This window comes from Salmo trutta, chromosome 18 (genome assembly GCF_901001165.1).
Source record: "Salmo trutta chromosome 18, fSalTru1.1, whole genome shotgun sequence".
In the NCBI taxonomy this organism is placed as follows: Eukaryota; Metazoa; Chordata; class Actinopteri; order Salmoniformes; family Salmonidae; genus Salmo; species Salmo trutta.
Window position 1 is genome coordinate 39181452 of NC_042974.1, and position 26616 is coordinate 39208067.

A 26616-nucleotide genomic window follows, 5' to 3' on the forward strand; every position below is an offset into this window, starting at 1 on the left:
GTTAAGAGCAAAATTATACTTATCTGGACTTGCAGGTGTAAAGAGACCAATTCCACCGTGCAGCCTTAGCAGGGAAAGTTTACATCGATCCCCAAGAGAACTGTCCCAATTTTGGGCCTGTCAAAATTGGTTTCTTCTTGTTCTATTCCAGTGGACTGGACAGGAGACGGATAGATGTGTAATACAGTGAGGAATAAAGAGATTGTACAAATATAATCTGGTGTTGAACGGACTACCTGTGTTCTATTTGACAAATATGTAATTTCTGGGGAAGATATAGGAGAAACCTCAATGTGTTGTTACAAGAATAATATGATATGGGATCTCTACCATACAGGACATCTGGTAAAAGATATATGGCTTAAGATGTTTATTTTAATATATATCTTTCACTTCAAGCTTTTTACATGCAGTATATTACTGTGACATCAGTATCTGCATCTAGCCATCTACTGTATGTTCCAACAATTAAGAAAAGCCCCGATGTTGAGGAAGGAAATGAGGGTTGAGAGAGAGAGAGAGAGAGAGAGAGAGCGAGAAGAAAGAGAGAACATGTGTGGATCATTTGGGTCATGATTCATTCTTCACAACTGCAGCTCTTTCACCCAGAAAGACTTGTGCTGTGACATGATGACATGAATTGTGCAAGGTCACATTTTTTACTCTTTCTCTACCCCCCTCTCTTCTCACCTAGCTGGAGGTCGATGATTAAATTATTTACATGAAGAACATTCAACCATGCTGCTTTCTAGTTAACAACATGTACATTCCTACTTGAATGAAAATGGTATGTTTCACAGGTGCTCCATATAAATATAATTAATCCAGTGCATAAAGCATTATACATTATTTATAACTGTCCAGATGCTGCCACTGGAAATCTTCAGAAAATGTTTCAGTTTAAATATTTTGAATTGATACAGCCTATAGATTATAACCTTCGCATTATCTTTCAGAGAGAGCTCAGCGGAATGATAAGAGAATAGAAACCAGATTTCTTTCTCTAGCTTGAATTATCCCAGTAATAAACATATGATTGTAGTTTATGTAGCTTTTCTATTATACTGTGGGAGGAAACAGATGATGACACATATATTGTGATCCTATAGACAAAGGCATGGATTTGAAATGAAAGAATGTCTTGTTGTAAAGCATATTCTTCATTCAACTGTGTGTTAATCAGATAGATGCCATACGCTCCCTTTGTCATTTTCTCTCCCTATGCAATTTCCTCAAACTAATTCTTGAACTATCCTAAGCTTTGAAGTAATTCAATGGAGTGTTCTATTGATTGTGTGACTCTGATAGCAGTGGGTTTTGGTTTATGGGCATGTCCTTTTCATTATTTTCAAACCTGTTGGAGAGAGAATCACAAGCTGTTTTTCGCTCACTGATCTGCTCATATCATTAATTCCCTTATGACTGAAGTTTGGCCGGAAGCCAAATAATTCTAAATCTGTAAGCAGTAAATTGTGTGGCGGGGTGGAAAAATCTATTAGATGTGGGGAGCGTTTGAGCATGCCTGGAATTTGAATGGGCCAGAAAAACACGTTCTAGCAGGCATGTGCTTTGTAATCAAATTTGGATTCCGATGGCAAAACCAGTTTATTCATTTCATTTTCTTTCAAAATGTCAGATAATGTTTGTAATTTCAAGCTGTTTTTCACCTGTGTGCTCAGGGGGTGAGAGGCTTTTCTGGTGGACTGTTAAACAATGGGAACCCAGGGGTGATCTCACAGAGGAAATGAAGGGTTTTGTCTGTCCATTAACCAGCTCTGAAACAACATACCTGTTATTGATGTGACCTCTCCTATAACATGAAAGCCATCCCAAACAGCTAGGCACATAGAGGGAGCATTACTCCACTCAAAGATTCCCTAATCAAGTTATCTTTATTGGATTCGTTTCATTACAGTTGAGCAGAAAAAGACAGGATAAATAGACATCAACATGCACACATGCATGCACAGACACGATACACAGACACACGCATACACAGAACCAAACACACACACACACTTTTCTTAAAGCCATCATAGTGACATTATTAATTTCAACTTGAGGGCATTCACTTTGTTTGCGAATATACAATGTGGCTTTTATTATATAGGCTGCCAAGGCTCGTAGAGTCAGTATGCCTTGCCCTTTAGTTTTTATTGCCAGCCCATCATCCCACCATAATATCATTGAATATTTCATGAGAACATATATTAGTCTATCTGTGTTATGAATGCATTTCATGCTGCTCCAGTTGCAGTCTTTTTGTGCAGATTACAGTTACACGCTGGAATTCAATCAGAACTGCACTGCGAGAAACCCACACTGCAAAAACAGCTTTGCCATTCATATTCACTGCACAGGAACAAAGTCATTTTTGTCAGTGGGGGGTTGTTAGTGCTGTCAAACTCAGGGTCAATGATTGCCTTCCCACTGACATTGTTTAAGAAAAGTTTCAGTATTTGTAAATCATATTGAATAATGTGGATATTTAAAGGTGGACTCAGCGAAATGACGTTGCCACAAGCAGCACCACAGAGATTCCGATGAGCGAGATGCCAGATTCCGCTCTCACACAGTCACACACATTATCTGCGCATGTGCATGGGTTCCCTTCATGTTGTTAGAGCGTGGTAGGTACAGAACCAAAACAGCTAACAAGTTTAGCCTTGCGTTCAACGCTCTTAGTTGTTGCGGAAATTGACCCACTATTCTGTTTACTTTGTGCACCTGCGTCATATCGCTGAGTCTACCTTTAAAATGTTACGGTTAGTTTACCCATACGAAGTGTTACGTTTGGGAAGTACCTTTAGACAGTTTGAGCAATGTTTTGTTGTTTCTAAAAAGTGTGATACTTCTCACAGGTAGAACAAAGAAAGACATATGCCTAGTTGATAGACTTAATAATTCATAGACTCTTTTTTCCATCGTGTTGTCCTGGGAGTTATTTCATTTCCGTCTTCTATGTGTCAGCCACTTGTTAAGATCAGTTTTATTCATTAGCCCTGTTACTCCACCATTTATCCCAGTTATTGTTGTGAAAACGAATTAAAAAGGAGAGTGAACAGTTTCTTTTAGGCATACATCATGGATTTTTGGAGGCACTTTATGCCAATCTTATTTTTACACAACAATATTATTTTTGCACAACAATATGAATATTTGTATATGTAACTGTTCAAGGTTTTACATTTTGGGGACAAAAAAAACAACATTGTTTCATCAATATGGCACTAATATCATTATTCCGTTATTAGAAATAAATGTTCCAGTAGTTGTTCTTACATTCATCCATGTAAATTGTTCATTGTACTGGATGTAATTATTTAATTAGTTCCAGTTGGCTTAGCCTATCTACTGTTTATTTTAAGCTTCCCTGTACAGATCTGCTAATATGAGAGTTTCTTACATAATGACAGGAATTCACAATGGGCTCTGTTGAGTGACAGCCCCCACCCCCTCTTCTCTCATTATAGTCCGTAGAATAGGAAACATGCATGTCCTCAATAGTCTGTAGTTTACTCCCCTTTCTTTCTGTCTTTAACTGAAATATGAAGTCATGTTCTTTTTTATACTCTGTATGCCCTCAGTGATCTACCATGCTTTTACAATGGGGGGGGGGGGGGGGGGGGCTTTGAGGAAATATACACAGCAAGTTTCATCAGGAATGACATGTAATTCCCTCTGACCCAATTTCAAATCTTGGCTCAAATGGGAACTCTGTGTCCCATTAAAGTTATATTTAAAGGAAAACTCTCATCAATTATATTCTAGAATGCACGGAAAATGTATAGGCCATGAACTCATTCATGATCGTTATGATCCAAGATTACAGCTGCTCAATTGAGTTTGTGTCGAACAATGCCGCGTGACAAATGGAAAGGCCGGCTCATCAGAAGAGATTGTATATCGTCACCTGGGAGAAAACCCCTTTAAACTTAAAGTACCAGTCAAAAGTTAGGATACACCTACTCATTCAAGGGTTTTTCTTTATTTTTACAATTTTCTACATTGTAGAATAATAGGGAAGACATCAAAACTATGAAAGAACACATATGGAATCATGTAGTAACCAAAAAAGTGTTAAACAAATCAAAATATATTTTATATTTGAGATTCTTCAAAGTAGCCACCCTTTGCCTTGATGACAGCATTGCACACTCTTGGCATTCTCTCAACCAGCTTGATGAGGTAGTCATTTCAGTTAACCTGTTAGGGCTAGGGGGCAGTATTTACACGGCCGGATAAAAAACGTACCCGATTTAATCTGGTTACTACTCCTGCCCAGTAACTAGAATATGCATATAATTATTGGCTTTGGATAGAAAATACCCTAAAGTTTCTAAAACTGTTTGAATGGTGTCTGTGAGTATAACAGAACTCATATGGCAGGCAAAAACCTGAGAAGATTTCATGCAGGAAGTGGCCTGTCTGACAAGGTGTTGTTGTTCTTGCCTCTGTTTATTGAAGACTCAGGATCTTAGCTGTAACGTGACACTTCCTACGGCTCCCATAGGCTCTCAGAGCCCGGGAAAAAGCTGAACGATGTCGAGGCAGCCTCTGGCTGAAACACATTATCGCCTTTGCCAAGTGGCCGATCAGAGGACAAAGGGCTTAGGCGCGTGCCCGAGTCGACCCCATGCTGTATTTTCTTTCGGCTGTTTACCTAATTGCATATTCCCGGTCGGAATATTATCGCTTTTTTACGAGAAAAATTGCATAAAAATTTATTTTAAACAGCGGTTGACATGCTTCGAAGTACGGTAATGAAATATTAAGAAATCTTTTGTCACGAAATGCGCCGTGCGCGTGACCCTTATTTACCATTCGGATAGTGTCTTGAACGCACGAACAAAAAGCCGCTGTTGGAACATAACTATGGATTATTTGGGACCAAACCAACATTTGTTATTGAAGTAGAAGTCCTGGGAGTGCATTCTGACGAAGAACAGGAAAGGTAATCAAACTTTTCTAATAGTAAATCGGAGTTTGGTGAAGGCTAAACTTGCTGGGTGTCTAAATAGCTAGCCCTGTGATGCCGGGCTATCTACTTAGAATATTGCAAAATGTGCTTTCACCAAAAAGCTATTTTAAAATCGGACATATCGAGTGCATAGAGGAGTTCTGTATCTATAATTCTTAAAATAATTGTTATTGTTTTTGTGAACGTTTATCGTGAGTAATTTAGTAAATTGTTAGTAAATTCGCCGGAAGTTTGCGGGGGGTATGCTAGTTCTGAACGTCACATGCTAATGTAAAAAGCTGTTTTTTTATATAAATATGAACTTGATTGAACAAAACATGCATGTATTGTATAACATAATGTCCTAGGTGTGTCATCTGATGAAGATCACCAAAGGCTAGTGCTGCATTTAGCTGTCTTCTGGGTTTTTGTGACATTATATGCTAGCTTGAAAAATGGGTGTCTGATTATTTCTGGCTGGGTACTCTGCTGACATAATCTAATGTTTTGCTTTTGTTGTAAAGCCTTTTTGAAATCGGACAGTGTGGTTAGATTAACGAGAGTCTTGTCTTTAAAATGCTGTAAAATAGTCATATGTTTGAGAAATTGAAGTAATAGCATTTCTAAGGTATTTGAATATCGCGCCACAGGATTCAACTGGCTGTTACGTAGGTGGGGCGATTTGGTGCCACCTGCCCTAGAGAGGTTAAGACATGAAGGTCAGTCAATCCGGAAAATTTCGAGAACTTTTAAAGTTTCTTCAAGTGCAGTTGCAACAACCATCAAGCGCTATGATGCAACTGGCTCTCACGAGGACCGCCACAGGAAAGGAAGACCCAGAGTTACCTCTGCTGCAGAGGATAAGTTAATTTAGAGTTACCAGCCTTAAAAATTGCAGCCCAAATAAATGCTTCACAGAGTTCAAGTAACAGAAACATCTCAACATCAACTGTTCAGAGGAGACTGCGTGAATCAGGCCTTCATGGGCGAATTGCTGTAAAGAAACCACCACTAATGTCACGCCCTGACCGTAGAGAGCCTTTTTATTTCTCTATTTGGTTAGGTCTGGGTGTGATTTGGGTGGGCATTCTAGATTATGTATATCTATGTTTTTTTATTTCTATGTTGGCCTGATATGGTTCCCAATCAGATGCAGCTGTCTTTTGTTGTCTCTGATTGGGGATCATATTTAGGCAGCCTTTTCCCACTGGGTTTTTGTGGGATCTTGTTTTTGTATAGTTGCCTTGTGCACTGCATTACTGCACGTTTGTTATATTCTTTGTTGTTTTGGTTGTAAGTTTCACTATTAAAGAGTATGTGGAACTCTACGCACGCTGCGCCTTGGTCTCCTCCTTCAGACGAACGTGACAACTAAAGGACATCAATAAAAAGAAGAGACTTGCTTGGTCCAAGAAACACGAGCAATGGACATTAGACCGGTGCAAATCTTTCCTTTGGTCTGATGAGTCCAAATTTGAGATTTTTGGTTCCAACCGCTGTCTTTGTGAGACGCAGAGTAGGTGAACTAATGATCTCTGCATGTTTTATTTTATATTTTTATTTTATCTTTATTTAATTATGCAAGTCAGTTAAGAACAAATTCTTATTTTACAATGATGGCCTGCCCTAACCCGGACAACGCTGGGTCAGCTGTACGCCGCCCTATGGGACTCCCGATCACTGCTGGTTGTGATACAGCCCGGGATCGAACCAGGGTCTATAGTGACGCCTCTATCACTGAGATGTAGTGCCTTAGTCCGCTGTACCACCCGGGAGAATGTTTGGAGTATGTGTGGTTCCCACCGTGAAGCATGGAGGAGGAGGTGTAATGGTGCTTTGCTGGTGACACGGTCAGTGATTTATTTAGAATTCAAGGCACACTTAACCAGCATGGCTACCACAGTATTCTGCAGCGATATGCCATCCCATCTGGTTTGCGCTTAGTGGGACTATCGTTTGTTTTTCAACTGCATCAGATGACCTGGCCTCCACAATCACCGGACCTCAACCCAATTGAGATGGTTTGGGATGAGTTGGACTGCAGAGTGAAGGAAAAGCAGCCAACAAGTGCTCAGCATATGTGGGAACTCCTTCAAGACTGTTGGAAAAGCATTCCAGGTGAAGCTGATTGAGAGAATGCCAAGAGTGTGCAAAGCTGTCAAAGGCGAAGGGTGGCTACTTTGAAGAATATAAAATATATTTGTATTTGTTTTAACACTTTTTTGGTTACTACATGATTCCGTATGTGTTATTTCATAGTTTTGATGTCTTCACTATTATTCTACAATATAGAAAATAGTAAAATAAAGTAAAACCCTTGAATGAGTAGGTGTGTCCAAACTTTTGATTGGTACTGTAGAAGTAGTGGAATTAAATGCCTCTGATTTTCCCTGGCCTTCTTTTCATCCATAGAACCAGTCATTTACACTGATAATCTCCTTTGGGTAAGGTTTTCACATAACAGCCTGGCCACTGTTAATAATTTGTGAATGAGGAGTAGTGCTATACTGCAGTATCTGGATTGGGAAAGGCAAACAGAGCCATTAATCTCACTGGATGAATAAAACAAAGACCAAGGTACGCTGTTAGGGCCTGTTTACCACGGACAAAAGATATTGACTGTCAGTTCGGTAAAATCTCTGTTTCTGCTTGTCTAAGTCAACTTTCTTGTTCCTAACAATAATACCTTTCTGGTATAGGCAATTATGGGTCTTATGTTTGGAGTATGGTTGTGGTGATGCAGGGTTGCAGCTATAATTTGGTTTAGGAGGCATAAAACCTCTGGAACATTGGGATGCTGCCTTGTTTGTAATAGCCATAGTCTTTGATAGTCAAAGGAACAAATTTGGCGCAAGGAGCTCTGAATAATTTCATCATGTATTACAGAGCCTATTAAATGCAAACTTTTCAATCTAGCAATCAATAACGCAGACAGCTTACACTGGCCCCATGCCAACGACATTAGAGCTGCTAGCGCTTGTTGCTAGGGAGCAGAGCCCGCTTAGGGGAAGGAATGTTTAATGTAATAGAATCGCATAAATCAACAAAGGGAAAGTGTTGCGTTCTTTTTCTAAACCATTTTGAAATAGGAGAATGTTTTTTTAAATGTCGTTTATTGCAAAAAAAAATATGTGAACTGTGAGAACATCTGGAACCAAATTAAGAACAGTGTGTAGAGTAATTGTGCAGTTTTTTTCTTCTGTATGCATATAGCTGGCCTGAATTCTTGCGCAGCACACTTGAATAAATGGAGGTGAAAATTATATAAATGTTTATTTTTGTCTCAGGAGGACACCCTCCCCCTCTCCACTCCTTAAAAAAATCTAGAACAGAAAGAGGCACTTTAGTGCTGTTAGATAATTAAGAACAGGAACCAACTTGCAGAGAGAGCAGCCCTCTGCTGCCCTTCATACCATTTCAATAGAACATTTCCTCTGGGTGTTTGTGGCCTTTTGTGAGAATACCATTCGCTTTGAAGGCTTTACGGACATGCCTTGTGAATATAACAGGGACTAATAGTTCTCTTAGGGCTGATCTAAACCGGGCCATTTTTTGATGCAGCTGATATTATTGGTTGTTGTGAAGAGGCGAGTCAATACTTGAGTGTAATGTAGCAGTGGTGATTGGAGCCCATTGAATCATGGTGGATACATTATGCGTCATGAATATGAAGGGGTTTTGATTTTTTTTCCCCCTTAGGGAGGACAAGCTAGTCGTTACTGAAATATGATTGTCTTTTTGCATTCCATCCAATATTTATTACTGGCAGATGCTGTGCTTTTTTGGTTCAATAAAAACAAACAGCTTGAGAGCCAGCATGCATATAGCTCTCTGTGTCGTCCTTTATATGAAAAGTGTATATGCTGCAGGAAAGAGAGGAGGATGAATCCGTTATGTGTTATACATTATGAAAGAAGTCTTTGGTAAATGGAAACAAGGCAACCTCTGAAATCAATACAGTGCTGAACAGCAAAAAGGTAGTGGATGGAGAGAGAATACAAAATAGTCTCCTTCTCCAGTTTCCCTCGTTTATTCCCTCTACTTTGAAAATCTTTACATGTTGTTTTGATATCTGTGGGGTACCTACTGCAAGAACAGATATCAAAGTGACATTATTGGCTCATACATTTATTACCTCTCTCAAACCCTATCACATTAAGCTTCAGTAAATTCCTTGGCTGGTTAGATAATGTGGAAATTTTGACAACAGCAAATTTCAGCTGAGTGAGTGATTTAGGACTTAGCGACTGACAGATTGTATGAGAATGATGTATGTCCGCATTTTTGCCTCAGTGAACAGAACTTCAGTCACAGTCTTTTGAAAGATCTTGTCAGTTCTTTTGCCTGGTGTAATGATTTTAAGCTTGTTTGAAATGTAAGCCATACAGTTTACAAAAGCAATTTGGTTAATACATTGGGTTTTTCCTAGCATAAAATCATTTTTTGGAGTATGTGTTTGAAAATACATGTTCCTTTACTCTTCACCATGCAATTTCAATGGAAGGAAACCCACAAGTAGGTTTGAAAGGGTTGTTATCAATGACCGGAGAAGTGAAAAGCAAAAACGCACTCATTGCCTATGGTTGTTCAGAGTAATGGTGACGCAGGAAGCAGCGGTATTATAAATAGTAGGCCTGTATCCCAGATTCATCGACCTTGTCCTTGAGTTGCCTTGTAATTGAGTTCTGCACTTAGATTGCTTATGGAGGCACTATAATCCATCTACTGTATAGTTACAGTTGAATTGCATATTGTGTAATACACTCTTATATGTCCTCGGTTATGAGTAGTAATCACCTGTCTTGAATGGTTTTGATTACAACCTGTCACATTGTGTTTATGCTGATGATACAGACACTGTGTTGTGTTTATTAGTTTTGAGATGGCTTGACGATGCATAAAAATAAATAAAAATCTGTTACATGGTAGTTTAATAATCATAGAAGTGCCTCTAGGTCCTACACAAAAGCTTCTTGTCAAAAACCAGCTGCTTTAGTCGAAAGTAGTAAAAACAGAGAGAGATCAATTACATAATGTCCTTTCTCTCCGGATTTTAACTCTCTAGTGACAGAGCTAAGGCCCCAGCCAATTAAAATTATTATGTAAAGATAACAATGTCCTTTATTTGGAAAGGTCAGACTTTACGAACAAAGGGACATAAAGTGTGTATACCATTATGCACACGCACTTTCTCTCTCTCACACACACACACACACACACACACTCGCACTTTCATGCACACACAGGTACTTAGTCCTACTATACAGTAAATGCCCCATGGCTTCTTCCCCAGCAAGTTGAATCTAATCAAGAGAATGCTGGGAGGGCCCTCAGGAGATTGCCAGGTTCCAGGGTTGGCTAGTTCAAATAAAATCCTTGACATTTGGATAAAAACCAAGTGCCACCAAGCAGTAATTGCATGCGACCACAGAAACACACATCTGTGGTGTGTGTGTTTGAGGAGGGGGCTTTCATCCCCTCCCTTTTGAAGTATTAGTCATGTGTAGTTAACTGGCTCGGTTGTCTGTGAAGGGTGGCTCTATTGGACTATGGTACCAAGTAGGGCTGGGCTGCAAATGAATGGTGTCAAATAGAGGTGTGCCACCTGACCCTGTCCGATAGAAATACTCATTTTTGTAGAACTATTCAGATCATATTTCATATCAATGATTATCATCGACAATTATGATATTAATTATTATCCATATCACCCAAAACCTAGTACATGTACAGTACCTCATATAAAAATCCCCATTGTTATGTTGTGGAATGTTTGAGTAGGTGCTACTACAGAATGCCTGCATTCAACACCTCATTATGCATAACACCTCCGGCTGGATATGTGCCAAGTAATGCTACCCAGGGATTGTTCAACAAATTCTAATAGCTAGATATTCAGTCTATACTGTATGCAGAGTGAAAGAGAGAGAACAAGAGAAATAGGGAGGGAGAAGGGAGGGTGAATGAGCGAGTGTTCCATTTCTTTATGATTTATCTTTCCCTTGCCCTGGTCTAGCAGTTTTGCCAACTCAACCTTGCATTTCTGTAGATGTGTTGCAATGCATACATGGTGGATTTTAATGCTTATATGGGCCAAGTGGTATATTTTTTTATTTCATGTCTAACAGTACACGGTTTGGGCTCAAAACTAGTATATTTCACCACCATAAAGTATATGTTTTTTCCTGTCATATATTGCATGATATACATAGCCATATCAGCTGGTAGATTTTGATGGATTGTCTGGGGTTTTCTCTAAGAAGGTTACAACATTTTCTACATAAACTGCCTGTTTCTGAATGACAGACTGCCTTAAGGGGCATTTCTTACATGCTTGTTTTCCTAAAATGAACAATCCTGGGAAAACTGCTGCTTGAATTTACCTATAAGTTGCTTGTTAAAACCTGTCAATCTAGATGTGAAAATCTCTGTTGCCTAGACATTTGCTTTCCCTTTGCCTCTGCTATTAACAGTTTACGTCAAACATAAAGTATTATTCATTCCCCTATCCAAGTGAAATGTGTCATTATCAGCGTGTGTGTGTGTGGATTTAAACTATATTTGTTTGAAACTAGGGCTAACTGTTTGTTTCTACATTTGTTTTGTTCCAGGCCAGGAAGATGACGGCAAGAAGGTGCTGGTGATGAGCTACCCCCAGTACTGTCGGTACCGCTCGGTCCTGGCCCGGCTCAGAGAGCAGCCGTCTGCCCTGCTGACGGACCACACCGTGCTGGCTTTGGGCGGCATCGTCTCCCAACACGACACCACACGCATCCTCTACTGCAGGGACACCTTCGAACACCCCACCCTGCTGCAGAATGAGAGCGTCTGCGAAGAGTTCGGTAAATCCCAAAGCGCTAGGGTGCAGGTAGTAACTGCTCAGTTTCAAAAGGTTTTCTCCAATTTTGCGCCGACTAAACACCACCCAGGGTGGAGTCACTTCTACTTTGATTCAAGACACTTCAGGGGATGGATTGAAATTCAATTCATGATTTCAAAATGCCCTATGGACTTGAGATGATTCAATTCACTTCCTAAATTGACTGAATTGAAATTGAACTGACCCCAACCCTTCAAAACACAACAGACTGAGTATCATCGGCCCTTAAGATAGTCTTTCTTTAACTTTGTGCGTTTCCACAAAGAGCACTGTTGTATAGCTTAACTCATAGTAATTGAGGAACAGGTCAAATGTTTTGGAGAGATTGTCAGTGTGAGTAATTGAATTTTAAACTGAGAAGCGAGGAGGTGAGGGGAATCTGTTTCATACCTAGGTAAACACTGTATGAATAGCATGCTCACATCCTGCTGCTGCTCATACTACTGGCTCATAGTGCCAGCGCTCATACTATTGCCTCATAGTGCCAGCGCTCGTACTACTGGCTCATAGTGCCAGCTCTCATACTACTGGCTCATAGTGCCAGCGCTCATACTATTGCCTCATAGTGCCAGCGCTCGTACTACTGGCTCATAGTGCCAGTGCTCGTACTACTGGCTCATAGTGCTAGTGCTCATACTACTGGCTCATAGTGCCAGCACTCATACTACTGGCTCATACTAGAGGTCGACCGATTATGATTTTTCAATGCCGATACCGGACGATTTTTTTGTATTTATTTGTAATAATGACAATTACAACAATACTGAATGAACACTTATTTTAACTTAATATAATACATCAATAAAAATCAATTTAGCCTCAAATAAATAATGAAACATGTTCAATTTGGTTTAAATAATGCAAAAACAAAGTGTTGGAGAAAAAAGTAAAAGTGCAATATGTGCCATGTAAAAAAAGCTAACATTTAAGTTCCTTGCTCAGAACATGAGAACATATGAAAGCTGGTGGTTCCTGAGTTTAACATGAGTCTTCAATATTCCCAGGTAAGAAGTTTTAGGTTGTAGTTTTTAGAGAAATTATAGGACTATTTCTCTCTATATGATTTGTATTTCATATACCTTTGACTATTGGATGTTCTTATAGGCACTTTAGTATTGCCAGTGTAACAGTATAGCTTCCGTCCCTCTCCTCGCTCCTACCTGGGCTCGAACCAGGAACACATTGACAACAGCCACCCTCGAAGCAGCGTTACCCATGCAGAGCAAGGGGAACAACTACTCCAAGTCTCAGAGCGAGTGATGTTTGAAACGCTATTAGCGCGCACCCCGCTAACTAGCTAGCCATTTCACATCGGTTACACAAGCCTAATCTCGGGAGTTGATAGGGTTGAAGTCTGCTGGCAAACACACGAAAGTGCTGTTTGAATGAATGCTTACGAGCCTGCTGGTGCCTACCATCGCTCAGTCAGACTGCTCTATCAAATCATAGACTTAATTATAACATAATAACACACAGAAATACGAGCCTTTGGTCATTAAAATGGTCGAATCCGGAAACTATAATTTCGAAAACAAAACGTTTATTCTTTCAGTGAAATATGGAACCGTTCCGTATTTTATCTAACGGATGGCATCTCTAAGTCTAAATATTGCTGTTACATTGTACAACCTTCAATGTTATGTCATAATTAATTACGGCCTTTGTTAGGAATAAATGGACTTCACACAGTTCGCAATGAGCCAGGCGGCCCAAACTGCTGCATATACCCAGACTGCTTGCACGGAACGCAAGAGAAGTGACACAATTTCCCTAGTTATAAGAAATTCATGTTAGCAGGCAATATTAACTAAATATGCAGGTTTAAAAATATATACTTGTGTATTGATTTTAAAGAAAGGCATTGATGTTTATGGTTAGGTACATTGGTGCAACGACAGTGCTTTTTTCGCAAATGCGCTTGTTAAATCATCACCCGTTTGTCGAAGTAGGCTGTGATTCAATGAGAAATGAACAGGCACCGCATCAATTATATGCAACGCAGGACACGCTAGATAAACTAGTAATATCATCAACCATGTGTAGTTAACTAGTGATTATGTTAAGATTGATTGTTTTTTATAAGATAAGTTTAATGCTAGCTAGCAACTTACCTTGGCTTCTTGCTGCCCTCGCATAACAGGTAGTCAGCCTGCCACGCAGACTCCTCGTGGAGTGCAATATAAGGCATGTGGTTAGAGTGTTGGACTAGTAACCGGAAGGTTGCAAAAACGAATCCCCGAGCTGACAAGGTAAGAATCTGTCGTTCTGCCCCTGAACAAGGCAGTTAACCCACCGTTCCTAGGCCGTCATTGAAAATAAGAATGTGTTCTTAACTGACTTGCCTAGTTAAATAAAGGTGTATAAAAAAAGAATAATAATAATACATTTTTTAAAAATCGTCAAATCGGTGTCCAAAAATACCGATTACCGATTGTTATGAAAACTTGAAATCGGCCCTAATTAATCGGCCATTCCGATTAATCGGTCGACCTCTAGCTCATACTACTGGCTCATACTACTGGCTCATAGTGCCAGCCCCTGTTAGTGTTATACTGTATTCAGGCACAAGCCTTTTTCACACTCTAACTGAAATTCCTTTATGTAAACACCAGTTCTCTCAATCCGCCACATTAATGTGTGTTTTATTCATGTTAGGAAACATTAAATTCACCCATGTTTAATCCAGATTTTTATTAGGTCAAGTGCCAGGGGCAGTGAATAATGAGCCGTTGTTAAAGCTAGAAGTGACCGTAAACGATTGTATTTATGCTTTTCCAACGCTAATCCTGACCTTTATCATTGGCCAAATCCTTTTCTAGGGTTGCCCCTTTAACAGACGTTCTGTTGACAAACAGCCACCTCAGGGTGTGTGGACATAATGTCATTTGTGTCACTGCAGAATTACTGGAACACTGCTGATATTTACAATTCAGCTATCTAGAGGGGGCCCATAAGTGAGACTGTCATTTATATAAACTTTAGGGTTTATTATGGTTTGGTTACTCAAGGCCCTAGTAATAGCAAGGCAACTTGACATGATGTCAGACAACTTTCTTCCTATTTCCATATTCATGTAGCCTAATTTCTACCAAACTGCAGAGAGGGTATTTACAATGTGACTATCACATATTATTATCACATTTTCTGTGAAAATACTCTTCTGTACAACCACACAGATATGATAGAACAAAAATGATGAATTACATAACATAAACAAGGAAGAAAAGTTTGAAGTAATATTAGTGTTCCAAGGCAGTTCCACTGAGAGATAGAGGCAGTATGATGACCTTTGCTCTTTGGCAATCATACTAGAATTGTAATTCTGTGGTTGGAATATGCTGTGAGAGAACATGTTGTTATCTTGAACATTGGTATAATTACCTGCCTGGCAACTGTGGAACTATGCTTTCAGAAAATTTTGAGTCATGTTATTCTTCTTTTCCTGCAACAAAGTAATAATGTTGCTTACCCTCCCTGCCCCCACCTCTGAGAAACATAATACCCATTGCTTAAACAAACAGTGTTTTGAAAGCTGATGAGGCACTCATGTTTGAGGTGAAACTACAGGCTCGTTCCTTCGTTTAGTCTTTTATTCTAGCTGCTATGTCTGGAAAGGAAATAGAATCTATCTATTTATGGATAAATGGTTGTTATTGTTTGCCTGTTTGAGATGTCTCCACTCATATTTGTTTTAATGTTCATTAAAGAGGAGCATTTTCTGGAATCCATCTGAATTATTTTAGTAATCCCCGGGGGGGCGGGGGATTTATTGCTGGATATTAATGCTTACCAGATGCATAGATCCTAAAGAGATTCTATTTTTAACGTATTGTGAAATGAAGGACACTTGCTCTGGAGTGTAAACTGTGTTAATGTTCCTGTAAAAGCACTGTAGCATGGCCAGTATGAGGCCAGAATGTAAACACACTGATAAAGGAATGATTTCCTTTGTGTGCCTGTGTCACTCCCCTCCACTGAATCTCAGTAAAGCTGGAGATTGCCTAAGACAGGCCCATTTTTATCCTGCTAAACTGTTAACATGTGCTCTCCCATATAGATTGGAATAATGTCTGCTCTGAAATCTTTTTCTTTCAAAGCTAAGATCAGGTTATATAGCTGGCACTGTTTTAATGTATTTGGGTAATCATATAGCTTTTATTTTCTCATATACACTGAGTTTTTCCACAAGATGTTAGCAAGAACCTCACATTGGTATTGAACTAAAAGCATTTTCTGTCCACTGAATTAGCATGACTGTGTGGTGAAGCATAGTATCCCTTATTTTTCATCCTAATTAGAAACATACAGGACAAGCTGCCCAGATGCACATTATTATAGGCCTTTTAGTCTGTACAGAAAAAAGCCTGGAGAGGTATCATTTATCTGGACAGAGCGAGGAGGGAGAAGACTTTCACAGGCTCTTGATGTGGCTTAATTCCTACACAACACATCTTATAGAGGTTGAGGAGTAGAATGCTGGAGCCTCGAGTCAGATCCATGAGTCATGAGTGATGGTATTATACACCCTTGAAGTTTAAGTATGTTGTGAGGGGGCTATTTTGCTCCACATATTTGCAGGTAGGAGCATGTTGGTCTTTTTGAACATAGTTTATGAGTATCGTAAATAGCATCATTTTTACTTACACTACTCTCACATCCTCATTACAGTACAATGGATGAAGGCCTCTGTGTTAGTCATCGAGGGAAATATCTCACTATTTCTCAGAAGAATAGATTGCCCTACAATCAGACAATAGGTATAGTGGAAAAGCATGCCCTGACCTATTTGAAATGAATATGATTATTTATAATCACCATGCTGGAAGATTTTACATGACAAAGTCGTAACGATAGCTCTTTGGTTAACTCAATCCCATCAAATGTAACCAGAGCGTAATCTATGAGAATAAATATGTTTTATTGATGTATGGGTGCGTTTATCCGTGCATTCATTTATTTATAGGTCGCTGTGATTTCTCCCTTCCGGTAATGAATAGCATAAGTCTTGAGCTCCTCCACTGCTCGGTAGTTATATATGAAACAGATTGTTTGGTTATTTAAAACCCCAGACCCATTTAGTTTTTGTTTCACTCTGTCAATAGCAATAATCTGGAAACGTTTGAAGGTTAGCCCATTTTTAGCAAATCCCACATTACGTAATTTTGTCTGTTTTACATTGGCGCTCATGGAAAGACATGCCATATTTGGGACAGCCCCTCTGTGTGTTGTTATGCTTGACTTTCATCCTTAAAAGGTTTTTTTTCTCTTTAAACAATAGCCATTAAGCGACACTGCCAACTCAAAGGCACTAGGCAAATCTGAAACTGGACTTTGTAAACTCTCCAACATGTAAACTCTCCATATATGTATTTTTAGATCATGACACTATCAATGTATCTGTTTTCATATTTTTAATTACATATATTTGCTAATGGGACAGGGCAGATAAGATGTATGATGGTTGTGTGGGGGCAGAACGTTTGTATGTTAAAATCACACACTGTAACTGGATCTAAATGGAGTAGGGTGATGTTATCAAGATTGAGGTCAGAGTTCAGTGCATTCCTTACTCTGCTTGTCAGCCTTGTTTTGGTTTAAGCTGGCAGAGTTCAGAGAATGATCTGTGTTAATGAGTCCCAATGACACACTGCAAAGAGCATGAGTGTGTCACATGAAGAGGAAAGTGGGCAAAAAGAATGGAAGACAGAGAGGGAGAGATTTAGGTGTGCTTAAGTTACATTTTGATTTGATTCTGAAAGAGTAAAGAAAACGTGTTAATCTCTAGGTTTAAGTTAAATGTATTGTATTGTACATGTGGGAATGGTATAGGGGGAATTCAATGCTTGAGTGTACCTTTATATTAGTGTACATTAGTGTACACTCAAGCACTACAACGTTGAGTTTGCACAGCACAAAGCATACACATTCACACCCTCAAACACACTCCATCCAATGAGAATGATTTCATAATAAACGTGTTTGAACAGTTTAATTGGCTCTTCCTGGAATAACTCCGTTTCACTTCATTTGATATGATGAAAGAGTAATGTTCCCTCCCAAGGGGGGCATACACAACACTGCATAAATAAAGCTGCAGTGGAAAATGACAGCAATAATAAACAAGGCAAATTCATCCGCACTCCTGCCAATTTTAGCTCAAATTGCTTTTGGTTTATTTGCTAATCATGTTAATTAGCAGATCTTGTTTTAAGTAAATTGAATATTAATTCCAGAAGGATGAAAGAGCATGGTTATTCAGTATAAGTAAAGTATCAGAGGGTTGTTGGGTAAGATGTGACAAAAATATTCTCCTCACACAACCCTTTTAAAATGACATACAGTAGACACTTTTCTATCTAAGCTAGTTTGAGCCTTTATGACATGGAATGTAGTTCTGCACTAAGGCATTTAGTATATGTACAACTACAAACCGAGGAACAGAGACATGAACAACAAAAAAGAGCCTTGATCTTTGCTTGGGAACTTAAACCTCTGTGTCCTTATTAAACAACATCGAGATATTACAGACTTGTGTCTTCAGCTGCATCATAAGCTTGCAGGGCTGTTAACGTTTGGCTCTGTGGTTAAACCAACCAGATGGAATAGTAGTGGACATAATGGAAGTGTGTATGCCCACTTAAGGGCAATGTAGTTAAATGCTGGCAGTTAAATGCTGTGTTCACCTGTGAGGTAGGGAAGCGAGAGGCTGAACTGAAAAAGGACTGTTCAATTTCCTGTAAACATACATGCTGCGATGTGGGCCTGTTGCCATGGGTACTGCGGTCCAGACAGGATCTTGATGATGATTGATAATTACTACCTGGTGTTTGGTCTTCATCTTCACATATATATGGCTAGATTTGTCCTCCACGATATATCTGGCAAATTGTTCCCTTTGATAATAGGTTTTTAATGTTCGACAGTCAACGTTTGTTGGGTATAGCAATCATTTTCTCATGTAATTATATTTCCTAGAAATAAATTCAATGTAAAATCAATTGTGACTTGTGACTTATCCAGGATGGTGGCAGAATTTAATTTACAAATTCTTGCAACAAACAAAAGGATAGAGGGTGTTGTGTCGGTAGTCGCATATTGAAATTTGAGCATTTGAAAATGGCTATTGCATTTACTTTTATTGTTATTCAAATGAGATTTGTTGTATTTGTCATTTTCATGATAAGAGCATGGCATTGTGCTACTCGTTAGCTCACATAAACACAGGCAATTGGAAGCCATCTCATTTCAGTATTCAGCTCTGAAAGTATAACAAGCCATCACATTATTTCACTACCACTGTCACTTACTAGCATACTACTGTAGGCTACTTGTCACACTATATTTCACATTTCTGAACACCTGCAGTAATAGTAAACCACTTAGATGAGAGGAAATAGTCATTTTCTCACATCAGATGGCGTCACTCCTACGTTCCTCAACCGATCTGTCTTGTAGGACGTTGAACTCATTTCTAAAAATCGAGTTTTTGCCCATCCGCCTAACACTAGTTTGCCAGTTTGTTGATGAAGTTGTAAAGCACCAAAGTTATGGGACTGTTCTCAGAAATCAGCATGTATCTGACTCTGACAGCTGGCACCGTGCCTCGCTACTTTGTAACAATTGGCCAACGCGATAACGTCGCAGAGAGCAGTCAGCTGTGCTGTAGAACTCTGTGCAGTAATCACGGCAGAGTAGATATCATGAAAAGTAGTTTGTGCATTAGCTACAATTTCACTACACTAGCTAGCTAGAGGAAGTATTCAGCATTGAGTGTGTCAACTGGCGTTGTTAGCATCCCTGCCTTTCGTTTCATATGGATTGATTTTAGACTGGTTCAGCCAGCAAGCAGACACACTAGCTAGCTAACCCATTAGGTAGCAAATTTTCGTGCAAATTTCAAATTTCACACAGTAATGGAAAAGTACTAAGTGTTCATACTTAAGTAAAAATACCTTAATAGAAAATGACTCAAGTAAAGTGAAAGTCACCCAGTAAAATACTACTAAAAGTCTAAAAGTATTTGGTTTTAAATATACTTAAGTATCAAAAGTAAAGATAATTTCTAAAATATACTTAAGTATTAAAAGTAAAAGGAATGGTACAGATAATTTCATTTATTTTAATTGTATTTTTTAGATAGCCAGGGGCACACTCCAACACATAGACATCATTTACAAACAAAGAGTTTGTGTTTAGTGAGTCCTCCAGATCAAAGGCAGTAGAGATGACCGGGAATGTTCTCTTCATCAGTGCTTGAATTGGAACATTTTCTTGTCCTGCGAAACATAAAAAATGTAACGAGTACTTTTGGGTGTCAGGGAAAATGTATGGAGTAAAAAGTACATTATTTTCTTTTGGAATGTAGTGAAGTAAAATAAAGTTGTCAAGAAAAGTACAGATATCCCCAAAAAACTACTTAAGTAGTACTATAAAGTATCTTTACCTAAGTTATTGACACCACTGATTTCATAAATATTGATTCTACCACCACAAAACACCTTAGCTAGATGTAGAATTAGGTAGTGAATACCTAAAGTCAATATTAGCTACAGATTTTGTAAAATTAACTCTGACTCTTTTGAGGATGAAAGGTGGTTCAGTGGACAATGTCACCTTGGTAACATTTTCAAATGTTAGGACAGCATAATGTAGCCAAAATGATTTTAAGCTATCCAGAATTATCAGACAAATCAGTGCTAGCTGACGTGAGGCAATGAGGAAATAGTCTCAACTCAAAACTCTATATGAGTTACAAAGACTGTATGAATGCAAAGATGCCCGGGTTCTGTTAAAGAGATAATGATTACTCAACCTCCCCTGTGAGCAGGTTTGGGGAGTAATACGTTCCATTAAACTGATTACAAAAAAAAACGTAACTGTAATCTGTTCCGTTACCAGCAAAAATATTTTAATAAGATTACAGAAACAATCGAAAAACCGCATTACTTGTAGAATTTACTTTTAACTTCAGAAAGGATGTGTCACGGCTGTTCAAAGGATCGGACCAACGTGCAGCATGGTTGTAGTTCCACATATTTATTTATACCGTGAAACATTTGCAGCACACCAAAATACTTGTAACAACAAACCGTGACACAGAGAAAATAACACTACTCAAAAATTAACAACCCACAAACACAAGTGGAAAAAAACCCTACTTAAATATGATCTCCAATTAGAGACAACAAGGACTGGCTGCCTCTAATTGGAGATCATCCCAAAACCCCAACATAGAAATAGAAACCTAGAATAACCACATAGAAATAGATAACATAGAAAACCACCCCAAAACACCCCTTGTCACGCCCTGACCTACACTACTATAGAAAATGACATCTTACAAAAGGGCAAGACGTGACAGGGTGTTTGTGAAAAAATGATTTGATACTGTTCCATTTTCTCAATGATATTCAAATCAGCATTGAAAAAAGGCGCAAGTTTAAGTTTGTTCTGCCTGATCGAGTTTGACCACGTCAGAGACCAATGATGACACGCCAAATGTGTTTGATGGATCGTGGGAAAGAGCAGCAATAGGATTTTTTTGTAGGCTACAGTCCAAGCTGTCTTCCAATGGTATGACTGCTGGTGTAGCCTACGGGTGATACGAATATAACTTTTTATTGATATCTACATAGAGCATTGATGTTAATCACACTGCTACTCTCTCATTTAGCTAATTGCGCCTTACGGATTGTGGTTGTTGTGGATGGCTGTTCACAAATGTTTGTGTATTTTAACCCAATAATGGTTTAATTGAATTGTAAGCTGCTTATCAATCATTGTTTTTTGAGACCAGTGGACAGCCAGTAAAAAATGCACTTTTGCAACAGCTGCATATTGCGGGAGTTCCTAAGAAGACCACGAGTGGGGATTTTATTGTTCAATATAATTCATACTGATTCAAAAACAAATGTCCATAGGCCGAACGGTACACATGCTCAAACGCGCATACTTTTTGATTGACTTAAACAGCTGCAAATGATCGAGATATCAAAGTGTCACCAAAAAAAATCGTAAACAGCATATGGCATACATTTTTCACATGCAAATAGCACTTTTCGGCAGTACTCAGATCGTGCCATTCCATGAGAGGAGAATTTATTTTTCAACTCAAAGCAATAAGCCCAATCAGTCCTCCATTACAACAACATAAACAGAGTAGGTAAACAATTCCTTACTTTTTGGGTTATGCACAGGTAAAACAATTTGGCTAATCTACTGTATATTTCCAAGTCCTACTCTTGAAGATCAAGGAGTATTTAATTCATTGGAATGACTGGAAATCTGACAGAGTTTGGTTTTTAATGTAAAGATGAAGCCTAACTGTATTATTTGAAGTGGCAGCAATAGGTTAGAAGAACCCTACATAACCAACACATTTAGTAAAATGCACCATACATTTATGGTGATCTATGTAAACTCTAACATTGATTTATCCTGCAATAGATGTTGTTCAATTGGTAATATTTGTTTTTGTCTTCCTCTAATGCATCTTAAGGGTAACGTAATCTAAAAGTAACTGAAAGTAGTCAGATTGCGTACTGAGTTTGGGTAATCCAAAAGTTATGTTAACAATTACAATTTTAAACAGATAACTAGTAATTGTAATGGATTACATTTAGAAAGTAGTCTTAAATAAATCTTTGAAACATACAGTATGGTTATGGGCTTAAAAAAGTGCACCTGTACCATGTCTGATATAGAGTTGGAATGTATTACATTTTGAGTTTGCGTCCCAATATTACACTTTATATACATCACAGAAGACTGAAATATAACACAACCGTTTGATATTGAAACACCGGATTTTCGGCAGTTGAAAAAAAGGTGAATTAATTATGAAAAATATGAATAACATTCTACCTATGAGGACACTAGAGGGCAATTTGGTATTTGACTGCAGGAAAGGGCTGCTACACAATTTGTATAGGAAATTAGGACGTTGGCTGGGGAATAGCATAATGGCAGAGGATGAGTGAAGATCACAATGCTACCCCCATATCACCCCCCCCCCCCCCCCCACTGTGTGACATTTCTAAATTAAGAATAAAAGCATCCTACATATGGGAGAGAGAGAAAGACTTGTATAAACATTAGGTTATAGACCTTTAGGTTGTGTGGGTCACACCGTAGGCTGTTGTTCACGGGGGATTTAGCTCATTTGTAGAAGTCTGCTTAATCCTACAGTACATGTAATATCATGGCCTGACATGTGTCAGGAGTACTGAGCTGCCCTCTGTTAGAGCCCCCTTTCAAACACATCAGGCTCAGTGACTGTGAAAATGTCACAACAGTGGAGCTACCCAGCAGGAAAAACATACACAATCAGAAAGTTTGCTGCCTGTACGGATTTTGTTATGTGTTGTTATTTGTTAAGTTTTTTTGTTTGTTAGAAGCTTGTTGGCTGTAAAGTTGTACATGTGCTTGGTTTGCTTCATAATCTGTCATATTTAGTTGGGTTACAGAAATCATGAATAATGGGTGTTCACTAAAAGATCATGGAAATGAGGAGGAAAATATGTATGCCAGTCATCTTTCTTTAAACCACCTCCCAGGGCCAGTGTGAGAACAAATCAATTGGATGGGCATCCGATATCCATAAGGAGCACGTTTTTTTCATGGGAACTCTTGTGTGTGCACGTGCTTGTTATAGTAAAGACCATAGGCAGCGCACAAGTGTCAAGTTTTGGGAAGCTTACAATTTATCCTACCATTTCTACCGATCTGCGTGGCAGTTAGGATTTTAATTTGCATAACAAAGTTTTTGATTCTGAAAATTATTGTCACGTGGTTAATCATAAAATCTGAATTAAAATTATACAAATCTAAAAGTTAAAATTCAACTAATGCGAGAGCACCAGCCTCTGTCATATGGACACATTGATACACTGGGATCCATTGTTGACTAAAGAAATTTGCGCATGGAACTCAAAGATAGCTTATAGGTTAACACAGCAGTAGGCCTATAACTAAGATCGTCAACTACACTGAACAAAAATATAAACGCGACATGTAAAGTGTTGGTCCCATATTTTATGGCCTGAAATAAAAGATCCCATAAATTGTCCACAAAAACCTTATTGCTCTCAAATTATGGGCACAAATTTGATTACATCCCTGTTAGCGAGCATTTACACTGTAACGAGGGTCGTCTAATGGGGACCAAGACGCAGCGTGTGACGTGCTCATATTTACTTTTATTTAACTCAAAATCAAACAAACAACAAAACGACCGTAAACAGTCCCGTCAGGTGCAACATACACAAAACAGGAAACAACCACCCACAAAACACAGGAAAAAACACCCCTACTAAATAGGACCTTCAATTAGAGGCAACGAGGAACAGCTGCCTCCAATTGAAGGTCAACCCAAGAAACTTAAACATAGAAATAGACACACTAGAACAAACATAGAAATATACTAACATAGAACATAAACCAAAACACATAAAACAAACACCCCCTGCCACGCCCTGACCAAACTACAATAACAAATAACCCCCTTACTGGTCAGGACGTGACATACACAGGTACACCTTGTGCTGGGGACAATAAAAGGCCACTCTAAAACGTGCAGTTTTGTCACACAACACAATGCCACAGATGTTTCATGTTTTGAGGGAGTGTGCAATTGGTATTCTGACTGCAGGAATGTCCACCAGAGCTGTTTCCAGTGAATTGAATGTTAATTTCTCTTCCATAAGTCGCCTCCAACTTCATTTTAGAGAATTTGACAATATGTCCAACCGGCCTCACAACCGCACACCACGTATAACCACGCAAGCCCAGGACCTCCACATCCGGCTTTTTCACCTGCGGGATCGTCTGAGACCAGCCTCCCGGACAGCTGATGAAACTGTGGGTTTGCATAACCAAAGAATTTCGGCACAAACTGCTAGATACCATCTCAGGGAAGCTCATCTGCGTGCTCGTCGTCCTCACCAAGGTCTTGACCTGACTGCAGTTTGGTGTCGTAACTGTCACGTGAGTTGACGCTGCAGAGACGAAGCAGGTACTGGGAGTCAAACATTTAATAAATAATGGACATGGAACGAGACAGGAACAGCGTCAGCAAACCGAAAACAAAGACAAAAAACAATAAATGCAGAAGCGGGGAACAGCGCTGGGGAACTGACAAATATAGGGGAGGTAATAGCAGGTGATAAGTGAGTCCAGGTGAGTCCAATAACGCTGATGCGTGTGACGACAGAAGGCAGGTGTGCATGATGGATGGCAGGAGTGCGTGATGCAGGGCAACCTGGCGCCCTTAAGCGCCAGGGGGAGGGAAGAGCGGGAGCAGACGTGACGGTAACCGACTTCAGTGGGCAAATGCTTACCTTAGATGGCCGCTGGAGAAGGTGTGCTCTTCACGGATGACTCCCAGTTTGTACTGGGAGTCATCAACTGTACCAGGCAGATTGCCAACAGTGTGTATGGTGTCATGCGGGAAAGCGGTTTCCTGATGTCAACGTTGTGAACAGAGTGCCCCATGGTGGTTATGGTATGGGTAGGCATAAGCTACGGTCACAATTGAATTTTAACGATGGCAATTTGAATGCACAGAGATGCCGTGATGAGATCCTGAGGCCCATTTTTGTGCCATTCATCCGCCAACATCACCTCAAGTTTCAGCATGATAATGCACAACCTCATGTCGCAAAGATCTGTACACAATTCCTGAAAGCTTAAAATGTCCCAGTCCCAGGCCTGCATACTCACCAGACATGTCACCCATTGAGCATATTTGGAATGCTGTATATTTGGAATTCCCTCCAATATCCAGCAACTTCGCACAGCCATTGAAGAGGAGTGGGGCAACATTACTTAGGCCACAATCAACAGCCTGATCAACTCTATGCGAAGGAGATCTGTCTGGTGACTGACTGGTTTTCTGATCCATGCCCCTACCTTTTTAAGGTATCAATGACCAACAATAGCATATCTGTATTCCCAGTCATTTGAAATCCATAGATTAAGGCCTAATGAATTTATTTAAATTGACTGATTTTACAAGAAGTGTCACTCAGTAAAATCTTTGAAATTGTTGAATGTTGCGTTTTATATTTTTGTTCAGTGTAAGTAAAATACAAAGGTCTAAAGCAACAATTAAAAACAGTATGGGACACTTTTTAAATGCCTATCCTTGAGCTCTTCTTGCCATAATGTGGACTTGGTCTTTTACCAAATAGGGCTGTCTTCTATATACCACCCCTACCTTGTCACAACACAACTGATTGGCTCAAACACATTAAGAAGGAAAGAAAATCCACATATTAACTTTTAACGAAGAACACCTGTTAATTGAAATGCATTTCAGGTGACTACCTCATGAAGCTGGTTGAGAGAATGCCAAGAGTGTACAAAGCTGTCATCAAGGCAAAGGGTGGCTACTTTGAAGAATCTCAAATATAAAATATATTTTGATTTATTTAACACTTTTTTGATTACTACTTGATTCCATATGGGTTATTTCATAGTTTTGATGTCTTTACTATTATTCTACAATGTAGAAAATAGTAAAAATAAAGAAAAACCATGGAATGAGTAGGTGTGTCCAAACTGTATGGTACTGTGTGTATTTGTACAGTTGAAGTCGGCAGCTTACATACACCTTGGCCAAATACATTTAAACTCAGTGTTTTACAATTCCTGACATTAAATCCTAGTAAAATTTCCCTGTCTTAGGTCAGTTAGGATCGCCACTTTATTTTAAGAATAGGGAAATGTCAGAATAGTAGTAGAGATAATGATTTATCTCAGCTTTTATTTCTTTCAT

The 26616-nt window shown here is 39.1% G+C and overlaps 1 protein-coding gene across 3 annotated transcripts in view; it reads left to right on the forward strand.

The window, feature by feature from the left end:
- LOC115153284 (AT-rich interactive domain-containing protein 5B-like) overlaps positions 1–26616 on the forward strand; it is a 77337-nt gene that overhangs the window by 16677 nt on the left and 34044 nt on the right. For all 3 annotated transcript variants that reach the window (XR_003867677.1, XM_029698568.1, XM_029698569.1), the window contains one exon: positions 11572–11802. Coding sequence is in view for 2 of the 3 variants with exons in the window: in XM_029698568.1 (XP_029554428.1) it covers positions 11572–11802 (231 nt within the window). In the remaining variant the exon portion in view is untranslated. The remainder of the gene's footprint in view (positions 1–11571; positions 11803–26616) is intronic.